This window comes from Siniperca chuatsi, linkage group LG12 (assembly GCF_020085105.1).
Source record: "Siniperca chuatsi isolate FFG_IHB_CAS linkage group LG12, ASM2008510v1, whole genome shotgun sequence".
In the NCBI taxonomy this organism is placed as follows: domain Eukaryota; kingdom Metazoa; phylum Chordata; class Actinopteri; order Centrarchiformes; family Sinipercidae; genus Siniperca; species Siniperca chuatsi.
In genome coordinates, this window is record NC_058053.1 from 3,826,514 (window position 1) to 3,848,517 (window position 22,004).

The 22,004-nt window shown below is 40.8% G+C and overlaps 3 protein-coding genes across 38 annotated transcripts in view; 2 read left to right on the top strand and 1 right to left on the bottom strand.

The window, feature by feature from the left end:
* lrrfip1a (leucine rich repeat (in FLII) interacting protein 1a) overlaps positions 1-12,757 on the top strand; it is a 44,464-nt gene extending 31,707 nt beyond the window's left edge. For 21 of the 34 annotated variants that reach the window (XM_044217063.1, XM_044217066.1, XM_044217077.1 and 18 more), the window contains 8 exons: positions 47-172; positions 972-1,043; positions 1,729-1,899; positions 2,703-2,795; positions 3,061-3,153; positions 3,320-3,412; positions 3,758-3,902; positions 5,472-9,422. In XM_044217063.1, the coding sequence (XP_044072998.1) occupies positions 47-172; positions 972-1,043; positions 1,729-1,899; positions 2,703-2,795; positions 3,061-3,153; positions 3,320-3,412; positions 3,758-3,902; positions 5,472-8,482 (3,804 nt within the window). In that variant the 3' untranslated portion in view covers positions 8,483-9,422. Of the gene's footprint in view, positions 1-46; positions 173-971; positions 1,044-1,728; positions 1,900-2,702; positions 2,796-3,060; positions 3,154-3,319; positions 3,413-3,757; positions 3,903-5,471; positions 9,423-9,939; positions 9,990-10,991; positions 11,113-11,208; positions 11,289-11,379; positions 11,485-11,571 lie in introns of those variants that run through there. The other 13 variants (XM_044217078.1, XM_044217098.1, XM_044217094.1 and 10 more) reach the window with 7 other exon arrangements.
* Positions 12,758-14,174: 1,417 nt separating this feature from the next.
* tyw5 (tRNA-yW synthesizing protein 5) lies at positions 14,175-17,383 on the bottom strand. Of its 2 annotated transcripts, none has more exons than XM_044217113.1 (8): positions 17,117-17,383; positions 16,444-16,598; positions 16,291-16,360; positions 16,157-16,201; positions 15,892-16,029; positions 15,461-15,548; positions 14,800-14,916; positions 14,175-14,543 (listed from the first exon to the last, which is right to left on the bottom strand). In XM_044217113.1, exons 1-8 carry the CDS (start codon positions 17,381-17,383, stop codon positions 14,224-14,226), a joined length of 1,200 nt encoding a protein of 399 aa, XP_044073048.1. In that variant the 3' UTR covers positions 14,175-14,223. The 2 variants fall into 2 exon arrangements, with proteins under 2 accessions (XP_044073048.1, XP_044073047.1); XM_044217112.1 differs by having other exon boundaries at positions 16,112-16,201.
* Positions 17,384-17,482: 99 nt separating this feature from the next.
* On the top strand, positions 17,483-21,924 carry maip1 (matrix AAA peptidase interacting protein 1). Of its 2 annotated transcripts, XM_044217123.1 has the most exons (5): positions 17,483-17,800; positions 17,956-18,027; positions 20,062-20,188; positions 20,840-20,990; positions 21,102-21,924. In XM_044217123.1, the coding sequence occupies exons 1-5, from the start codon at positions 17,504-17,506 to the stop codon at positions 21,178-21,180; spliced, it is 726 nt and encodes a 241-aa protein (XP_044073058.1). In that variant the 5' UTR covers positions 17,483-17,503; the 3' UTR covers positions 21,181-21,924. The 2 variants fall into 2 exon arrangements, with proteins under 2 accessions (XP_044073058.1, XP_044073059.1); XM_044217124.1 differs by lacking the exon at positions 17,956-18,027.
* Positions 21,925-22,004: the final 80 nt, after the last annotated feature.

Genomic DNA, 22,004 nt, shown 5'->3' on the forward strand with positions numbered 1-22,004 from the left:
TACTTGTGCTAAACATTTTTAAAAAGTATTTTTTTTCTCTCCTCAGGGATCTCGAGCAGCTTCTGCCATAACAGCAGCAACCCTCACCTCCTTAGGCGGGACTTCCTCACGGAGAGGAAGTGGCGAGACGGCTATAACTGTAGATGCAGAGACCTCTCTACGAGAAATCAAGGTAATGCTGAAGAGATGTAGCTTCCTACGGACAGAGAGGACATTTCCTTGTGGACTGTGGTTTTATTGTCAGGTATCAGGATCATACAGGATTATTGGATCCTTTTGATAAAATCATCATAAAAACAAGAATTTATATGGACAGTCACTCAGAAAATAGGAATGTTGAACACAATTGAGCCAGATGATGCTTACAAATGTCATAGGCTACATCTACTGTGTGCATTATATGGAAAATGTACTTAATTGAACATGGTTTAAAAACAATTGTCAGTCATGATTAAGATCACGGTTTCAGCTTCAATGATGAATTAATTGTTAATTCATTAATTGACCAAAATTGATTATCATTTTACCCATCATGTGGCCCCATTAAGACTTTTGGACCTGTTTTGATTACAGAAGAGTTTTCTGCTGTATTATGTCAGAGCTGAAGCTTCTGTCCAGAGTCAAATTTCAGTCCTCATATTGACAAATTCAGCGTGGAAGAGACCAGAGTAATTTCTCTACCCAGACATGCTTCATTAAACCACAAGACATTAGGGGGTTCTACAAACTTACTGTTGTACTTTGAGAAGTTATATATGGAAAGGACTAAATGCAACAGACAGATTTAGGGAAATTTTCTTTTATCTAAATAATGTTCTTCTATGAAGTTCCGTGCTGTCATGCCATTTTCATTCTTTCTGCAAACACTTCTGTTGCTGTTCTCATTGCTCGGTCACCAAACTTTGTGTGTCACCTTTTCTTCTGCGGTCACGCTGCACTTCTCTGCTCACTGCCGCTGCACTCTTCACCAGGAGATTCACGAACTGAAGGATCAGATTCAAGATGTGGAAACCAAGTACACGCAGAACCTAAAAGAAGTCAAGGTATAAGCCTGAGACCCTCACAGACCTCCCAGCTCCAGGCGCACTATTAACTAATAGGTTTGGTGTCCCTGACTTACTCCGGTTATTTACGACTTTTTACTCACAGGGCTTTTGAATTGAAACTGAAATAAACAATGAATGTTTTGTTTTCCTAACTATAAAACATTTGCTCTATATAGAAACTCTCCATGGAGTATTTTAGGAGCAATACTGGTGCTCCAGACTCAACACAAGTATTGACACACATGGACATTATTGTAACTGCAGTGCTTTTGTTAGGCTCAGATGCCGTGCCTGTGTAGGGCATTATTTTTCATTCATTTTCTGATGTTTTCTAACGTGTGCGTAAACTTGCTAAGTGGCGATCTAACTGGCAAAGTTGCACCTGCATGTTGCTGTCTTTCTTCATTTTGGTGTGTGTGTGTTAGCCTGTACATCTTAACTTAAATTTCCACTTACCAGGATTTACAGTTGTGAGATACAGATAGGTATACAGGTTTGACTTCCAAATACTTTCTTGTATTGTCTGGATTCTCTGCCAGCTGCATCCATCTGTTACTCCAAACATATAGTTTGTCCATACTCTGACCGGGGAAAGTATGACTGCAGTTTAGTTTGAGGACATGTTATATCTGAGCCAGCACCTGTTCCATATTCTTATATTCTCTATATGTCATGACATTAGGATGTATTAGCAGAAGTGGAGGAGAAGTATCGTAAGGCCATGGTGTCCAACGCCCAGCTGGATAATGAGAAAAACAACCTGATGTACCAGGTGGACACACTCAAGGACTCGCTCATGGAGCTGGAGGAACTGCTGTCTGAGTCACGCCGGGAATATGAGGAGAAAGTCAAGGTACAGCAGGCAGACAGAGTGGTGGTCTTTAAAACTGAGAATATTATAGAATTAAGCCACATGCTATTTGTTTGACCTAAAATGAAAGTACATATAGAAATTGTACAACGTCCAAAATGTATCGAATTTGGCTTTAACGGTGTGTGTAGTGGTAACCTAGACGAGACTTTTCTTGCAGTTTTTCAATTAATGTTCTGCCTTCCACAAAGCCATTAGAATGAAAATAAACATGCAGAGACTTCGATCGGTCACACTGAATAGAAGCTGCCTTTATCAGTGGTTACATTATCATTGCATGGTAATGTAGTTGCAAGCAGAGAGTGATAACTTTCAATAAAGCTTCCAACATCCTAATTTCAAATGATAATGTGACTTTGGTCATACATGTATTACAAAGGTTGCTTTGTGGCAGTCCGATTTTAAGTCTTGGGTGTTAGCGTTTCCCACAGCCCTTGAATGCATCAAGTGTTTTAAAGAGGTTTTAAAACTTATAGAAGACATGAGAGAATAAATGAGTGTTATTGTGCTGTAACTATACCAAAGTAGAGCTTAGTCAAGTTTTAGTTGACTTGGTTAATATTGTTAATCTGACCCACTTTGTTTCGACTCAACACAAACAACGCTGCACTCTATTCTTCACAAATGCAGTAAAACAGCATTATATTGGTGGTACGTAAGGACACACAACATATGTGCAATATATCAGCCAACTGGGGACTGTTTTTGGGAAGGCTGTCTTGTGTCTGTCTGTATGAGCTAGATGTGGGGTTACTGATTGTCAAGCTGTCTTTTGTTCCTCACAGGAATACGAGCGAGAGAAATATGCCCACAGTGTGCTTCAGTTCCAGTTCAATGAAATGAAGGAGACGCTAAAACAAAGTGAAGAGCTGTTAAATGTGAGTATTTGTCCCCAGTGTGAATGTGCCTCACGAAGTGTGTGAAACAGGGTGCAGAAGTGGAGCGTCCCATGGGTTAAAAAGACAAATATTAAGAAAACAGCTGCTTTTTTATCAATTTGTCCCTTAGAAAGGCTGCATGTTAGGATGCATTTCACAGCGTTCTTTTCTTTTCACACACTGTATATATGCTTGCACTGCTTTTCTCTTTTCTCTGCTTTCTCTCTCTGCCTCTCAAACTTTACATCCTTTTCCTGCTGTTTAGGAGATTCGTCAGCTGCGTATGAAACAGGAGGGTTTTGTTAGTGAAATATCTGACCTGCAGGAGACGGTGGAGTGGAAGGATAAAAAAATTGGGGTACGGCCTATGAGCCCTGGTCCAGCGATTTTGTGTTTTATTAACTTTATCACATTCATTATTTACTTCTTTTGCTGACATGAATTCAGTATCTCCTTTGCATGAAACTAAATGCCAGCTTTTACTTTCACTTCTTTTCACCTCTTGTACACTCGGCTCTGCTCAGGCTTTAGAGCGACAGAAAGAATACACAGATGCAATCCGAATTGAGCGAGATGAGCTCAGAGAAGAGGTGGTGAATCTGAAAGACATTCTGAAGGTACTCAATCAGTGTGTGAATGCTTATTTCAGCCTGCTGTGTGTAGCTTTGGGAAGCAAATTTGAAATTCTAAAGTGTGAAAATAAAGTTCTAAATATTGTTGTCACGGTAACTAAAGCTTAAAAAATAAAACTGATCCTGGTTTATTGAAGGTAAAAAGTAATTACAAGTGCAAATATATTCCAGGTGTACTTGTCATTTTTGAAAATGTGAATTCATTTTAGCTTTATTTTTTGGCAATTTGTTTTTCTTCACCAAAACCAAATATACAGCATTCATACTTATTTTCAAGCTGTGTAATCTATTAATCTATGGAGCTAATGTTTGACTTTTTATTTTGTCCAGAAACATGGAATAGTACTGGGACCTGATCTAAACATCAATGGAGACAGTGGTGAGGCAGAAGTTGACGGGTCCCCCAGTGCAGACCCTGCTTCCCAACCGGCTCAGGGTTCACAGACCTCCCCAACGGAGGGGAACAGCATGCTCGGTAAAACACATTGTGGAATAAAAACTTACTGCATGGCTTGGCATAAAACTGTCTGAAGACTTTAATTCCAAAATGCTTTAGAGTAGTGATGGAAAAGAAAATTCATCAATAAAAATTAAAGTAGTGAGATTACATGTATGCAAATAATTATTCTTTTCACAATTGACATCTGAATCTTCAAATGGTTAATGTCTAATTTTGGAGTGAACTCTTCAGTTCCCAGTGTTGTGCTCCTGGAATGTGTTACTTAAACTCTGATTTGCGATCACCTGAAAGGAGTCGGGTATTCTCCGGTGGTATTCTCTATTTTTCTTGAGACTTGAGAAGTTCATTCTTGAACTTGGAAACAGAGGGTGACAAGAAAATCTCACCACAAGGTCAGTTTAGTAGCTGTTCCTGGAGCTTTCAACTCAGTTCTTAAGCCGTTGACGAGAAGTCCTTGAGAGGACAATGGAAATTTGGACAAACTCTTATCTGCTGAGGAGGATTGTGTTACTACTAAATGGACCTTCTGGTAACATTGTTTTGTCAACTTTTTTTTAATTGTAAACAAATTCCATGAAAAGACCCAAACCAACAATTCCTCTGTGCCATAGAACTCCATTGTTGTCAAAATGAGCCACGCTCTTGCACGTAAATACTCACTAGAGCACCAAATGTGTATTAATCTGCATCTGAAAATAGTCCCCAACAAATGCACTATTTATTCCTGTTTGAGTAATGTTTGCTAAACACTACAGTGCCCAGCTGTTTTAGGACATCACTGAGCCTTTTTTAAAAATAAAATTATGTATTTGTGACCTGTTTTTAGTGGGCACCATCGGGCTTCTGGCTGAGTGCTACAGACAGGGTAGGAAAGTCGGATAGTAGTGAGACAGACTAATGCATTGTTAGTTAGTTTTGGTCTTTTCATGGAATTTGTTGACTGCAAGAAAAATAGAGAAACCGGCAGCCTTATCCTTTAAGCAACATCTATCCAACATCTTGCTTTCCTGTAGAAACTAAGATTTCACTTACAGCAACCTCGCTTTGTCTTCATTAGCAATGTTTTGGCTTTCATTATGTTTCTCTTGCACCTTTTTCATCATTTCAGCTAATACATATTAGTTCTGAATCAAAACTAACAGTGCTAATGCAGGTGATGTTGATGTGTAATTGCTGACAGGTATCTAAAAGGTTGAATGTATAAAGCTTTTTGAGATTTCTTTCTAGAAGCAAATTGTATGTGTAAGGAACATTTATTTGGATTATTATATATACTGTATGTATATATACTGTAATGTATGTCTTTGAGCCGCCGGCTTCAGGCTTCTTTTCTTGTCACATTGATGTTCTGGGGATCAAGAACTTCATTTCAGTGTTCCTCCTGCCTTTCTTCTTCTTGTTTTACTTGTGCTTCTCTTGGTCATCTTGGCTCTGTGCTTCCCTTTCTGGCCACTGAATCAATCAGGTGTTTTGCCTTACTATGACTTCTGCTGATGCACTTCCTTATGAAGATTACAGTTTTAAAAATCATGTCTGAAGTCATAACATTTTTTGGCCCTCTATCACCTCTTCATGATCTCTCAGGCAACACAGAGGAGACTCAGTTGAGAAGTAGCGGAGAGGAAGAGGTGGATCCGGAGCAGCATCAAGAAATGTTTGAGGAAGCCAAAGAGAATCATTTGAGCTCTGATACACTCTGTAATGTTGCTGGTGTGTCCACACTAGAAACATCTAGCGAAGAACAGCCAACAGAAGAACAAAAGACATGCTTAGCTACAGAAGAAGACGATGTTGAAGAAACTGGCCTCGGTAACGACTTAAATGTTGGCACTGATGACCATTCGATCACAGAAGCCAAAGACATAATAGTTTGCAGCCCCGAGCTTCAAGGGATTGTAACAAGTTCTGACAAAAATGTTACAGAAACGCCTGAGGGGGGAGATTTAGGGGAGACAGAAACCACAAGCAGTAGTGTTGACACACACAGTGATGACATTAGAGAGTCATGTAACAACCTTTTTGAAGAGCAACAAAACAAAGAGGAAGCTGTTGAGGAAAGCAATTTGAGAAATACAGAATCATGTCCTCAGCAAAAAGTTGCACAAGATGTTATGAAAGAAAGTTTACCTGATGAGTCCGTCCCACCTGTATCAAACACCAAACCTCAACAAGAGCCTGAGAATGCTCAAGACGCAGAGAATGACGAGGCAGGGGAAATATCAAGTAAATCTCAGCCTCAGGGTGCTACTGCTTCAGGGAAAAAGAAGAAAAAGAAGAGGAGAGGCAAAAAGAAAGGAGGAACTGAGGATAAGAACCAACAAAAAGATGGAATAGATAAAGAAAAGGGCAAAACAGAAAAAGACATTGAATCGGCTGCACAAGATAATCAGCCAACGACAGAACCTGACATTGACGGTTCTGTCACTGAAACCCTCAAGGAATCGAGTGTGGATGAAGTTAAAAATGAGCAAGAAACTGAGGAGGTAGATGGAGTAGAAGCAGTGAAACCCACTGAAAACGTTTCTTACAATGAAACTCACAAAGAATCAAGAATGGATCATACAGATGAGCATGACAAGGAACAAACGGAGAACATAGAAGAAGTAGAAGCTGTAGCAACTACTGAAACCTTTTCTCACATTGAAACTTTCAAGGAAATACAAGTGGATCATGTTACGGATTACAAGGAACAAAGTTTGGAAACTGAAACATTAGAGGCAGTGTCACCCACTGAATTCTTTTCTCATGTTGAAACTCTCAAGGAATCCAGCACAGATCCCAAAAAGGATGAGCAAGACCAGGAACAAACTTTGGAAACTGAGAAAGTAGAAGAAGTGGGATCTCTAACAAGTTCTGTTCCAGAGACCAACCTCAGTACTTATGATCTTATTGACAACTCCAAAGGTGCAGAGAGCACTGATGGTCTTGATAAAGTGTGTACTTCCAGTGTAGATAACGCTAAAAGTGGAACAGACATCTCAACTAAGGGTAATATCATCCATACTGAGTCAGAAATTGTTGATAGTGCTGAGGGTGAGGTTGGGTCTATTGATGAGAGGAAATCCGAATGCACAACTAGAAACCCCGAAAACACCTTTGAAACAAACGGTAAGGAAGCTGAATCACATGTTCCAAGCCATGGTGACATTGCTGCTGATGAATCTGAATCCACAAACAATTCTGAGACCAAGGATACCACACTGTCCCTGCGTTCTACTGATGGCTTCATTGACGGTCTTAAGAGCTTGTCTGGCTCAGAGCCGCCTTCGGAGCTGTTTGCAGCCGTGAACTCGGGCAGTGATGACACTCCCATCAAGGTTTCCGATAGAGGTCCCGAGGAGGCAGCTGAGACAGTCAAAGATGATGAGGAGCCAGGAGCAGAGACTGAACAAGAATCCTTTGCTGCCATTGTCATTTCTTCTAGTCATGACGGGGATAATTCAGACCTAAAACCAGACAGAAAAGAAAAAGAGGAGCTGAATGGAGACTTAAGGGACCCTGAAGGTTTTGTTGAGCCAGACAGCCCCTCACATGATGAAAAAAGTGACAGTTGTGACAGTACATCTTTAACGAAAAACACAGCATTTGACACTGAAAAGAGTCTGCTGGAGACTGTAGCGCAGGCCGAACAATTGGACGATGTAGAAAGCCAGACATTACAGTGTGAGGATCAGATGGATGAATCAAATGCTGAAGTGTCCTCTGAAACAGAAGCGATTGATAACATGTTAAATACACCAGACTCTCCAAAAGAAGCTACTGAAATTGGGTCTATTGAGCAGGACCACAGTACTGAAGAATCAGCCGTAGCAGAAGATCCAGAACATAAAAACAGTCAAAATGATCAGCAAAGTGAGACACATCTTTGTCCTTTGGCAGAGCAACTGCATGAACCCAGCAAAGACAAGTCTGAGGATAATGATTCATCTCAACCCACCCTGCAGGGCAGTGATGAAGTGGGCGGTGAAGATGAGGAAGGGCAGTCTTTTGATTTTGATGACATGGATATGGAGGCGGCTATAGTGACAAATCTCCCTAAAAATCCAAAACAGGAAGAAGTTGAGGAGGGAGTTGAAGTCATGGCAGATGAAAGCAACAATGGTAGTTTAGGGCTGTGCCAAAGTAATACTGAGTCAAATGAAAATACACAGGGCGAGCCAGTTGAAAGCAATGATGAGAAGTGTACGGTCGATGGGGGTAACCAGATAGATACACTAGATAAAGACAACCAAAAGTCTTTGGCTCATGAAGAAGCCATGTCTGAAAATGTGGAAAATGTGTGTGAAAAGCAGAAAAACATGCCTGAGAAAGAAGTAGGTGTAGCAGATGAGCCCAGGCACATCATAGAGGAAGGAAGTGTTTTGAATGTTGGAGAGTTGGGTGGTGTTGCAGAGAACATTAACCAGGCAACGTCTTTACCCGTAGAGGAAGGATTAGATGCCATTAAGCATGAGATACAGGGTGAAGATTTGGTTTTACCAGAGAGTGCAGACCAAGTGGCCAGCAATAAAGAGCCACCGCAGACAGGGAAAGATGTGAAGAAGAACGGCAAGAAAGGCAAAGGCAAGGCCAAAGAGGACTGTAAGATGTCTTAGTTTATAGATGGTATATAGCATAGATATCTATTATACTAGTCTTTGCTTAGCTGTTTAAAGTAGTAAATATATGCAGAACCTCACAGCACTTGATTGTTTCCCAAATGAATAATGGTGCAAGTATGTATATTCTTTTAATTAAATCCATATAAACAGTCCAATATCCAAACATCAGTTTTCATTGAGGTCATATGTGCAAAAAATAATTGATTTGTGGTGATGAGAATGTAAACTGCTTGGTAACAGTAGATTTTACTATTGGACAATACTGCACTTGCTATGTCAGTTCACATAATTTTGTAATTGATGCACATTTATCATGCAGCTTGTAATGTGTCATGGATAATATTACTATTACTACTACTAATTATTTTCTCATGCTACAATCTTAGTCATGTATTCATATCGTAGGTGTACAATAAAAAACGCACGTTAAAGCTAGCATAGGTAATGTATTTCTGAAGCATTTTTTGTTATTTGTTGAAATTCTCTTCACATCTCGACAGCAATCAATAAATCGCTCTGGGTGAAAAAAAGATTGTGCTTGAAAATGTGTTTTGGGGGAGTGGCTTTGGAGGGAGGCCTGACAGGAGGGGGTGGGATTTTTTCAGTTGGATACTTTCTAAATCTAGTTGTCTCTAGCTTTAATTGGTCATTCTCATTAAGACTCTTGCGAACTAGCTTTTACATGTCCTAGCTGTAATGTTGATGGTTAAAATGAAAAATGCTTGGACCCTGTTCTGTTCTCAGAGATTAATAAGACTATTGTTTGACTTCATTTGACTTCAAATCCATGTCCATCTACAAGGACTCTGAATTCTAAAGTACAGAAAATGTATGATGCATGCATGTTTGCGTTTTGGTTCACTGAATGGAAAAGATGAATGTGGTGCATCCACGCTGAAATGCCAATAAAAACCCTGCTGTTACCAATTTGAAATGTTGATCTAAATGCATTTTTGTAGTGAAATTCCTTGAGTGACATAATGAAAAGCAGTGTGCCAGCTTTTGGCAAGAAATGTTACTACCTACTCCTTTTCAGTCAGCACATTTACACTTAGTTATCCATATCTTATTACACCTTATTGTGTTGTCATATAATACGAATGTAGTCCTACCAGCTGTGTGCTCCTGCATTGACCCTCTTCTCCACAGTTTGTGCATGCTAACATTCCCCCTCACACTCCGCTCCATCACTATCCCATGGATGCCTGCTCTGTTGCATGCATCAACCTCCCACCCTGACCCAGCCCCCCTCCCACCATCTCCTTGGCTCCTCCCACCCCCGGTATGTTAACTTATTTTTTCGTTGTAAAGATGGACCGTAGCAGTTAAAATCGTTGTTGTCGGAACTGGTGTTGTATTTTGGCATCGCGATGCATGACGTTCTATTTAAATTAATGATAACTGACCGAGACATTATTGGAGTGATCTCAAACATGTGCTTTATCTTTTAGAGATTCGCCTGAGGAAACTGGTGGATGAGCGTGAAAAAATGATCGAGCAGGTGGGTCATTGATTCATCTATTATCTGAGACAGCGATGTGGCTGTTGATAATGTTTACTTCTGATTAAGCCGTAGTCTCTCACTGAACATGTACAGAAGCAATACACTTACATACACCAAGGCTGTCTAACAGACAGACTGTGTTTCGACTCAATCCCACACACTCACTAGAGCACCAAATGTGCATTATTCACTCCTGTCTGAGCAGTGGTTCTCAAACTGGGGGGGTGTAGAGCCACTGCAGGGGGGCCGTGGCTGATGAGCGGACCTAAAGTTGCATGACTATGATTCATGTGGTGACATAAACAAAAGTGCTCTGATGCTAGCAAGGCTATTTTGCTAACCTGAATCTTTCGTTTCAGTCGCCCGTATTGTAAATGTTTGATAAAAATGAAATCCACTTTTGCTGGGGTGGGGGATGAACTTTTTTCGGCTTCTGAAGGGGGCGTGACAGAAAAAGTCTGAGAACCACTGCGTTTGAGTAATGTTTGTTAAAAACTACGGTGTCCAGCTGTTTTAGGAAATGTATTTTGCACCAAAGTACCAAGGCAAATTCTTTTTATGTGAAAACCTACGTGGCAGTAGACCTGATCTGATGCCTTTTATAAAAATGAAACTATATATTTGTGAGGTGTTTATAAAGACTTGTGTCTTCAGTAGGAGCCCATGTGCTCGGCGCTGAGTGCCACAGTACGCATTGTTGGTTTTGGTCTTTTCATTGGATTTGTTGGCAATAAGGAAAATATAGAATATATTTTCCCTTAAACTCCTTTAAAAGACAGTTGTAATATCTTATATCATGACAAAATGTTCTAGAATTTCTGTGACATACAAAAATGGGTGAGGTGGCCAACATTGCAGTGTAACATGCATGAACAATTCCTCAACTGAGAACCCGTGAATGTGAGCTGTCAAATGTTCCTCGCGGAGTCGAAGAAATGCATTGCAAGTTGTAGCTGAGTGTGTCGTTTATCGGCTGATGTGTTATGGCTCCATTTACAGGTAAAGAAACTAAAGGCCCAGCTGGAACAGAAGGCGCAGAGGAATGGCACAGAGAACAGTTTGAGCCCAGACGGTGAAATTCTTGAAAACGGCAATGATCCAAACATAATAGAACTGCAGAGTACGTTCACATATGCATGAAGACAGACCGGCAGTTGCAGTTTGCTATATACTTGTCTCCTACAACTCAATATTTGCTTTTCCTAAATCTTTTCAGGAGATTCAAGCAGGCAAATAAGTGACTTGAAGTTCAAACTTGTGAAGGCAGAGCAAGAAGTCACTGCTTTGGAACAAAATGTAAGCCGAAGAGTAATTCTCAATTCCTAGCGTACCTAAAAACATGACAATATTCTCACTTACGAGGTCTATTTTTTCTTTTTGTTTCCAGGTGACCAGACTTGAGGGTCAGGTGGCACGCTACAAGTCTTGTGCAGAGAACGCAGAGAAAGTGGAGGATGAGCTGAAGGCAGAGAAACGGAAACTACAGAGAGAGGTAGAGTGTTGTTTTCTAAATGACAAGCTAGCTTATTTAACAGACTTTGTTTTAATTACAAAATATTCTTTCCATTTGACTCAATAGTTGCGATCAGCACTGGACAAAGTCGAAGAAGTCGAGGCGAACAACAGCCACCTGTCTAAACGACTGGAGAAGATGAAGTCTAGTCGTGGCATGGCGCAGACGCCATAGAAACTTCCCCACACATCGACTCCACCTTCTCTCTATTCAGAACTGGCTGATCACTTGGAAAAGACTCATCCTGCATTTTGGGTTTCTCTTCCATCTGCCTGATAACAACTATAAGAAAAAGAACAAAAAAAAAATCCAGATTCTTAGTTATCATATCCACAGAATAGAGAACACCAACAAGCAATGTGCCATTTCTTTGTCTATTTTCTTTCTTCGTAGCGTTGTACACACACCCAGACAGTACATGAAGTGCGGGAGCGGATGTTTGTGTACCTCATGACTTTGGTTGAACCTCCGCACTGCTCTGCTAAGGGGGGAATGGGCCACATGGAGCGTCCCGGGACTGAACGGCACCAAGAAGACTTCTCTGTTGTCCAGTGTAGCGAGAGACCAAATGTTGCACTGCCCTCTTTCTGCTGCCTCACCTCAAGATATTTACTTGCTCTTGCTCACATGGAAGACAGAGAAAAAGACAGATCACAGTGCAGTGAACAGTAGCCGTGCCCATGGCCCAAGACTGTTAACCTTCATTGCTGAGAAGACATGAGTGCTTTGTGTGTGTTGTGAATGAAAGAGCGAAATGAAGTGTATTTTCCTCCTCTGACCTTATCCTCATTTGCATCCAAAGCCAAATTATTTTGTAAATGTAAATGTTTGGGTGTGTTTGTCACTTGACTGAACAAAAGGATTTTACAGAGCGCCCCCAACACAGTATAATCACCACAGTCAAAAAGTCACCTGCTTTCACTTGTAGTTCCTTTACGCAGCCAGCGGGCTGCTGCAGGTTATTGAACGTTGAACAGTTAGATCCACAGTGTGTAACTGCCCTTCTACTCAGAGACAGTCTCCATATCTCCGAGCTTCTTCCTGCTTCATGTAGTCAGTCACTGGTTGGCTCTTGTGCACACACTTCATTGCTGAGACTGAAGAAATGTGACAACGGGGGACTCAAAGCAGTGTTAGCAGGAGATACTGAACACACTGGGGAGATGCTGCTTCACTGTTTACAAAGCTTTAACATGTTTGTAAGGAAACATACAAGAACTGTAACCTTTGTGCAATAAAAGTTCAAATCATATTGGTATCTGTCTGTGCGTTTCAGTCCTGGACTTTTTTTAAACATTGTTTCCCCATATTACCATGCTTCATTCTGCAAAGGTTTTGGCTGTCTCCTTCGTCAGGGCCTATTAGAGGCCAAGCTTGCCAGCTCATTCTTGACTTTTTTGAAGCAATAGTTGGAAAGCTCTGGAACGAGTGAGTAAGTAGACCTTGAGTTGAGACTGCTGTCATTATCAGAAGTTGTTTCCCATTTCTTTATCTAGTACCAGGTGAGCTACTGCGGCGCCCCCAAGTTTGCATTATTTTATTTAATCTATGCACATTCAAATGTTGTCATAACACGAAATGTTTATTGTAAAAATGTAATCTAATAATGCCAATGTTTTAATAATGTGAAAAAGATGGGATTTTTAAACGAGAAACTTTTCATGTGACAGCAAAAGTGAGCAAATGGTGGCAGCAACATGCTGCCGTAATCATGCCATCATACAAGCGAAATGTAAATCCCCCTAATGGAACGTGCACAAGACAACGCCGCAAACATTTTTGCTAAATGGTGTTTACAAAATACAGTATTTATTCTTAATGAATAAAAATGGTATAAAGAAAAATACAAACGACTATAAAATCCAGTATTTCACCTTCAGTGGGTTAATGGGGTTTCTAAAACTTTAAGTTAGTCCTTTATAGGGAGATATTTTAGATTTCTAAGCTGGACACTTTACCTCACAGGGTTAAACGTGAATCTGCATTTAGAGCCATTTGTTTACTGGATTACATTTATTCTCTCTGATTTTAAAGAAAAATATGAAGGCCAACTGTAGATTGGATGTTAGTTTGGGTTTTGCAGGAGTGTTAGGCGCACTTTAACTCGCAGGAATTACATGTGGTCACTAAGTTTCACAGCCAATAAGAATGATAACGGTGCAACTTCTCGGAGAGATGGAAGAGTGTTCTGACAAACAAGGTTGAAAGACAGAATTTTCTATTTCGTATTAAAAAATTGAAATTAAACCTAAAGATTGTATTAAAAAAAAAAGATAATTGTAATTTTTTGCATACCTAAAATTCATTGTGATTAATGTAGTTGTCTTGCAAACTAACATGACTCATTGGCTACATAGAGAAACTTGAAACAACCTCAGACACGGTTACATTTGGGTAATACAGCAGAAGAGTTATGCAACATGTTTACTCACCTTGGTCTGCACTACGCTGTGTGCCTTCTCAAATCCAGAAACAAGAGAATACTTCAAGATAAATATCTGAAAGTAATTAAGTGCAGACACGTCGTTTTCACAAGCCTACTGTACGTCAAGTTTAATCCCTCTCCTGAAAATTAGCCCCATGTTGATGTTTTGTTCAAACCAAGTTCATCCAAACTTTATAATCACATTCAACTTCCAAGCTGAAGGTCAAATGAACAAAGCAAAGCATAAATGCAACACAGGTATTTTATTGGTTACTCCACATTTCTCTGGATACTCATCCAGGTTTGGTGAACTGACTGCTGGGTAACGTAGTGTCAGAGTCCTCCTGTGTAGTTGTGCTCGACAGATTGTCACAGTACGTCCGCTTTTGGATGCGCTGTATCATACGGCGTCCATAAAAGTCCCGATAATCTGCTGGGAGTTCATCCAGAGCGTGTAAAGCCCTCTCCAGCGCCTGAAGGGCCCGAGTCGCTGCCACGGGGTCTTTATTACCGTACGGGTCCTTTTTGTCGTAGCTGTCAGCAGGTAGATGGCGCCAGAACACATTAACACCCACACCAAACTGCAGCGCCAGGGTGTTATGGAACCACAGGGCTGAGGACAACAGGGACACGGGGTTATGTCTTTTGTAAATGAGAAACTATTTAACTTTAAATTCCTTGTAATCATTAATACATTAGTCGCAATACCTGCGTGACGTGTTTCATCAGTGTTGTTTTACATTTGTGTGCTACAATCTCCTGAGTTCGGTTCAAGAGTTATGAGAAGAAATGGCTTGATAGTGAAGCAGATGGAACATCTGTAGGTGGGATTGCAGGAAGATTTGGTTAATGTGGACAGCTGGCCTTACCAGGGATAAAAAGGAGATCTCCAGGCTTCAGCACACACTCGTATCTCTTTGCCTTCACAAACTCAGGAAACCGTTTGAAGTCTGGGGAGTCGATGTCCAGGACCTCCGATTTATCACCTGATGGGTTCAATTAAAATCAAAAGAGGCATTATAATATTATACCAAGCTATTAATAAACACCATCCATCCATCCATCCATTTTCTACCGCTTGGTCCCCGTTAGGGGGTCGCGGGTGACTGGAGCCTATCCCAGTGACTTCGGGCCTTAGGCAGGGCACACCCTGGACAGTGGCCAACTCGTCGCAGGGCGAACACAGACGAGACAAGGACAGACAACCACACACATTCATTCCGGGAGAGAACCTACACATGCAACACGGTGGGAGGAAGCCGGAGAACCCGGAGAGAACCCACGGTAACACGGGAGGACATGCAGACTCCACCCAGAGAGATTGTGTGATGTTGGTCCGGTCCGGGAATCGAACCCACGAACCCACGATCTCCTTATTGGGAGGCAGGAGCTGTAGCCGCTCTGCCACCGTGCACCCCTTTAATAAACACTATCAAAAAAAATATTCATCCAATCAGAGTTTAATATGAAAGTGGACTAGTGGTGAGCATTCAAACAAACAGCCACTGGCATCTTTCCACAGCCACTTGCCTGACAAGTAGAGGTGCAATGCATCCTGGGGGCTGTAGAGAACCACTCTCTTCATCCCCGTCACCTGAGCCAGCAGGTTATCCATCACCTGAAGGAACAAACCACAGAGACCAGAGGAGGGAGAGTTTACTGACGCTAGTAAAAAAAACATTGTTTCCTGTAAGAGAGGAACTTTAAAGCATTCAATTATCCGTCCTACACCAACATCATCCTGCATGATGGTCCTAAAGCTGCACCTCAAATATCATCAGCAGCTGGAGACTTTCAAATAAAAAAAAAAAAAAATGGCTCTAAATTTGTGAGCCATTGCCGCGCCACATTATAACGTTAGTAATTATCCAAAAAGAACGGAATCATAACGAATGAGAAACAGCAGCAGCAGTGTTCTCACTCAATGAGACAGAACAAATAACTAAATGCAGAACACTCACATCATAGTGTGTCCACAGCTGCAGGCCGCAGGAGCTGATGCGGAAGACACTGGAGAAAAACTGATCAGGTGCAAAGAACTGTGGGATGTGAAAATCCTCTGCCAAGTCTGGGAACTGTTTGCTCAGATCAGCAGGTTCCTGTGAGAGAGAGACATTTATATTCCGGGTCAAGAGCTTCCGCAGACATTTTTGGTCATAAATACAAAAGAAATCTCTGAACTCTGTTTCTTAGTGGCAGCGGAATCTGACAGGTACAAAAATAAACCTTTCGAACGTCCTCTCCCAGCGATCGAAGATAATAGCTCTCATCCTAGAATAAGACCAAGGACTTTGTGTCATTAAAAGATATCACATACTGCAAAAGAAGTACATACCATATCTTTACTTTAGGATCCTTACCTCACACAGGAAGAAGTCAGAGTGGGTTTTTTCAGATGCCCGTTTCACGAATTCACTGAATGTCAGAGTCCTGTGAATAAAAAAAGTGTAGCTGGGAAATCTGCGGAGTATTGATTTGTGCGTTTGTGTGTGTGTGTGTGTGAGAGAGCTCACCTGTACACAAAGTTTTTGTGAAGGAAGTCCATCTGTGGCACAGCCGATACGTGAATCTTCACTTCCCTGTCTCCCCCTTTCTGCCCAAGATATTCAGCTGTCCACTTTTCCAGGCATGGCCCGAGACACGTGCCTCTCAGCACGGCTGGTCTGCGCTGGAAAATAATGATGCCCCCCAGGACGGACTTTATGAACGTCCAATACTAAAAGACTGGAGTACTCCTTCACCTTTAAGACACTTAACAAACTGGTATGCTAGTGGATTCAGCATGGCAGTAAATTAAACAGCACTTGGTTATGTCCTTAAAATTTTTAATTATAGAATGTAATTCCTGTTCTTTGACAAACTGAAACCAGAAAATATTTGACTGAAATGATTAATTGATTCTCAAGATTGTAGGTGATTCATTTTCTGTCATCAACTAATCAGTCATTAAGTTATGCTGCAGAACCTTACTGTCAACATAACCAGGAGACCCAATGGGAAACATTGCCTTTTATATATGTATACGAGGATAAGCAATACAATTCTAAACTGCCTTCTAAGGCGCCGTGCAACACTGAGAATGCAAGCTGCTAAAAAAGTCACAGAAGCCGCAGCAGTCTGCTGCAGTCCCGCCTTCCTGCGGCCGTAAAGACCAGCACTTGTCACCAGGAGGCAGGTTTGTCTCACCTCGGGATAAATGTCTCGCAGAAAAACGTCCTTGTCTACTTCTGTAAATATCGGCACCGGGACTTTTTCCTGGAGCTCCATTTGACATGATTTGCATAAGAAATCCACCAGCTGATGAAAGTACACAGCACCTGAACTTCCCGAGTGTCTCATTGTTAGTGTTCCCCATAGAAACAAAAAATGATAAAGTGAAAGTCGACTGTAAAAAAAAAAAGGCATATTCATTACAACATAATGTGTTTGTTTGGTAATTGCTAAAAACTGCATTATATATTTCAATAGTCTTGTTGCATTATTATCTGTATTTTTAATGTTTGCTCTTTGTTCCTCACCGGAAGATACAAGTACACGTACAAGAAGGCTTCAGAGGAAAAAAAAAAAAAAAAGATGGCGCTGCCCATGTTAAGAGGTTGTTTCAGGTTGCCATCAACATTTAGCTTTACTCGTCTGTATATAAATGAAAGTATCATCCTGAACCGGTTCGGTAAAACGCGGCTACCTCCTTCAACCGTTGTCCGCCCGTACAGCTCCGACCGGGGCGGACAAAAACAGAAACAGAAGGTGGTGGTTGTCGGCATCCCGAATCCTTTCATCTGGTTTCGCACCCGAATATACTACTTTCTGATTAGGGCTTACTTTGATAAAGAGTTCAACATTGAAGAGTTCACGGAGGGCGCGAAGCAGGTCTGTAAAAACCTGAAAACAGATAAAGTGGGTGTTGTTAGCTAGCTAGCTACAGCTACGCATTTAGTTATCGTTATTTATTTGCCATTACGAGCTAAACCCCCAATTAATACCGTGTGCATGTTCTGTTGAGGACGTTGTGTTAACTCTTGCAGGCCTTTTCCCATGTCTCCAGACTGTTGTCACAGTGTCAGTTTGAAGCTTTAGAAGGGCTCGTGGCTAAAGACGTGAGTATGGGAACCCAGCAAGTCCAAACTTGTATTATCGATTCTGTACATTCACTTGACTACTCAAGCTGATCCCCAATTCCATATGACATACTAATTGTATACAATATGCATATACTAATCTTTCTGTGTGTACTGTTTTCTGCAGCTAGTATATAGTGAATCTACATACAATATGCAACAGCTAATTAAATGTCACAAATAGAATACAAAGTTGTCAAAATATTTAATATAAAATTTTTCGTTTTCTGAGATGCTTTTGGAGCCGTTTCACCACCATGGAATGGAACACATTGTTTCGTATGTTCTGCAGTTCTGAGTCCTTCTTCTGTTTCCTTTGTGCGTTAGATTGTGGGATAACACAGCAGCGGCGGATGGCCGCCCACCTTTGAGTCTGGTTCTGCTCGAGGTTTCTGCCTGTTAAAAGGAAGTTTTTCCTTGCCACTGTCGCCAAGTGCTTGCTGATGGTGGGATTTGTTGGGTCTCTGTGAATAATATTATCAAGAGTACGGTCTAGACCTGCTCCATAGGAAAAGTGCACTGAGATATCGTCTGTTATGAATTGGCGCTATATAAATAAAATTGAATTGAATAATAGTGTACATCATCTAGAGATCTGATACATTACTAAGCAGGTTGGGTATTGGCCGCTACATGAGATACAGTTTATTTGTCAATGTCATTAGAAAATGTTGTGTTTCCGCTGTCAGTTACATTTAGGAAGGCATGGTGGGCCCTGGCCTCGCATTGCTGTTTCCAATGAGTTTCATACAGTGAGGTTTATAGATTTTAGCTGCGGTATCTGAATCTGTATAGGGAGAGTTTTAAGTATGCGTACTGGCTTTTTTTTTTTTTTTTTTTTGGAGTATAGGTTTTCTGCCCAAAATTCTTCAAAAGATTTTTGGAGTATACTTAACTTTTGCAGTGTGAACACACTACATACTCGAGACCTGCTAAGAATTGGTATGTAGTATGGAATTGGGTCTCTCTTATGCTTTAATCAAAGATATGCACAATATATAAGAGCCTTGACAAGTCCCTCACAATTCTACTGTTCATAATGATACTGCATCCTATTGTTCAAGTTAATGAAACGCATCTAAAAACAACACTTAGTACCAAAGTGCTGTACAATTTAACACAGATACAGAACACACTTTGGGACATACAGATAGTTACTGTAGGTCCAGATGCCATACAATAACAGCCTTTGAGGTGGGACTAATTTCATTTGTGTGGGCACTCCTAATATTAAGAGCGAGGCTGTTCCACAATCATGGGGCCAAAGCATCTAAGCCTTTTACCCTAGAATGTGGATTAGACACCAGCTTCAGGTCAGGAAACCTCAGAGACAGTGAGGAGACTTGAGGATTTAAAAAGTCTGAGATGTAAGAAAGGATCAGCCCACAGAGTGCCTGTTTAAAAACATTAAGATCATTTCTGTACCAAACTGAAAGTCAGCAAAGAGAGGCATGGACTATGTTTTTTCTTTTTGGTGCCAATGTGAAGTCAAGCAGCCGCATTTTCAACAAGTTGTTTCCTGAACAAAGAAGACCGACTAATACCAACATAAAGTATATGGAATTAGAGAAGACAAGGCCAGTGGTTCCAGGACCCTTCAGTGGGATATATTATAGCGCTGAGGTCTCGCAAGAATATTAACAATTTAGGAAAGAAGTTAAAAAAATGGGTTTTTTTACATTCTGTTTTCAGACTACTAGAAAGAAACGGCTCATAAACAGATGCAGCTAGTCAAGAAAGAAACTAGTAAAAAAATGTTGTTTTCCGGGTCGTCTCACAAGCCTGCCTGTATGAAACAAACCCATAACTAAAATATGATCTTAAAAATCTGAATTTAATCAATTTGTAGATTAGCTAATTAATCGTATTACTACTAAACATGACCTAACATAATCAAGTCATCTTTTCCTGTATCAAAGGATAAACTTGCAGTATTTTAAAATCCTTCTTGTATATAACAGATGTAATCTCTCTGCTCAAGTTCAGCTTAATCTAATTTTCATGTCCTTGCAGTTGATTGGAAAGCTCGAGGAAAAGTGCAACCTGCTGCCATCGAGCTACAAGAAAGCGCTCTCTGCAGATCCTGATGAGATCATGTACACCACACCTGGAGACGTGGGAATCTACTATGATGATAATGGTCAGCATGAAGTGTTTACCTCCTGAAATGTTTTAAAGGATAAGGCTGGCGATATCTGGCTGTTCCTTCTTATTGTCCACAAATCCCGTGAAACGACCCAAACCAACAATGAATCGATCCTACTAACAAGCATGTCCTCTCCCTCTGAGCCATAGAGCTCCATTGTTGTCCAGAAACTATTAAAAACACATCTGTGAGCCGCACTGTTGCCCCAAATACTCACTAGAGCACCAAATGTGGATTCATCCGCAGCTGAAAATAGTCCCCAACAAATGCACTATTTCCTCCTGTTTGAGTAACATTTGTTAAAAATTACAGTGGCCAGCTGTTTTGGGAAATTACTGTCTTTCTGAAGACAAAGAGAAGTAAAAGTATACTGTATATTGCTGAGCCGTTTTTAAAGATTTACGTCTACAGTAGGAACCAATGGATTTGAGTGCCACAGACAGGGTAGGGAAGTTGGAAAGTATTAAGAGAAGGACTAACACATTGTTGATTTTGTTCTTTTTATGGAATTTGTAAGAAACCTCAGGAAGAGCACAGGGATTCGTCTCCCGGGACGGACAGAGACACAGTAGATGTCGTGTGTACAGAACAGACCAGCTGTGATTATTTGTGCAGTGGTAATCGGTGTCTGTACTATTTTTCCAGGGAGAAAGTTTGTCAGTATTCTGATGCGTTTCTGGTATCTGACAAGCACCCGTCTTCCTAACGACAACTTGGAGGGAACCCGTGTCTTTCAGGTGTCCATTGGTGGAGAGGGAGAAGCAGAAAGTAAGAGACTGCTAACTGCAAATTATGAGTGAGTATATCTTTCTTGTTAGGAGTGTAATGACTCGTGCATATAAAATATTACAAATCTTTGTGTGACTTAGAATATTTGTTCGGATCTTTCTCTTTGGCTTTCTGACAGATTCCAAAGGGAGTTTACTAAGGGAGTGCCCCCGGACTGGACCATTACAAGGATAGAGCACTCCAAGCTTTTGGATTAAGGTAGTTTTGATTTGAGGCAGTTGTGCCAGTGGAAACTAGTCAAAGACACGAAATTCCCCTCAGTATTTGCTTTCATTAAACTGAGTACAAAAAACAGCTCACGATGATCCACAGACGGAAAACAAGACGCATCTCCTTACTGGGAAGTCAGAGGAAAGCACCAGCACAAACTTGGATTCATCCACTAGTCACTGTAGAAAAGTTCCCAAAGCTGTCTGCAGTACAGCTGTGTTTCTTATGGTTTTCTTCACTATCTCTGATTTCCCCCCAACAACAGTGATCAGCGCTGGACCGGCTTTGTGAACTCTTGCTCTGGAAGGTTTTGTACATTCAGGAATGTGGCCAGAGGAATCAAATATTATTTTCAAACCATGTGTAGCCTTATTTTAACGATTATGTAACAGCATATGGGTGTGCTTCACACCTGTTCTTGGAAACTGTCATCTTGTTTTTTATTTTTGAAAAGACTGATTATTGTCTGATACCGCATCTCCAAGTAGAGAACTCTTGTTTCTCTACAGTATATAGGACTGTGTGGTATAAAGATGTTGCAGTTCATTGTGCCAGATTTGTTTCCACAGAAAAAAAATCTTTCCTTTTTTTCCCCCACACAAAATATTGACCTGTTGCAGTCACCTGCCTCTGAAGTACATGCTATATACTGTATGTGTGCACATGTGTTTTGCAGTTTGATGCAGCTGCAGCAGTCCTTTGATTGTTTTATTAAAGATTTGAGAAAAGAAGAATGTGCCATTAATTTCCTGTATTATTTAATACACTCAACATGTATTGTGTTTACTTAGTTTACTATTTTTTTCTTATA

Coding starts and splice junctions, on each gene's coding strand:
- tyw5 (XM_044217112.1), bottom strand. CDS start 17,383: ATGCAGTTTTTAGCAATTACCAAACAAACACATTATGTTGTAATGAAT. Junction 16,599..17,116: donor TGCGAGACATTTATCCCGAG/GTGAGACAAACC, acceptor ATTATTTTCCAG/CGCAGACCAGCCGTGCTGAG. Junction 15,549..15,891: donor AGCTGTGGACACACTATGAT/GTGAGTGTTCTG, acceptor TTGTTCCTTCAG/GTGATGGATAACCTGCTGGC.
- maip1 (XM_044217123.1), top strand. CDS start 17,504: ATGGCGCTGCCCATGTTAAGAGGTTGTTTCAGGTTGCCATCAACATTT. Junction 18,028..20,061: donor AAGGGCTCGTGGCTAAAGAC/GTGAGTATGGGA, acceptor ATGTCCTTGCAG/TTGATTGGAAAGCTCGAGGA. Junction 20,189..20,839: donor AATCTACTATGATGATAATG/GTCAGCATGAAG, acceptor CTATTTTTCCAG/GGAGAAAGTTTGTCAGTATT.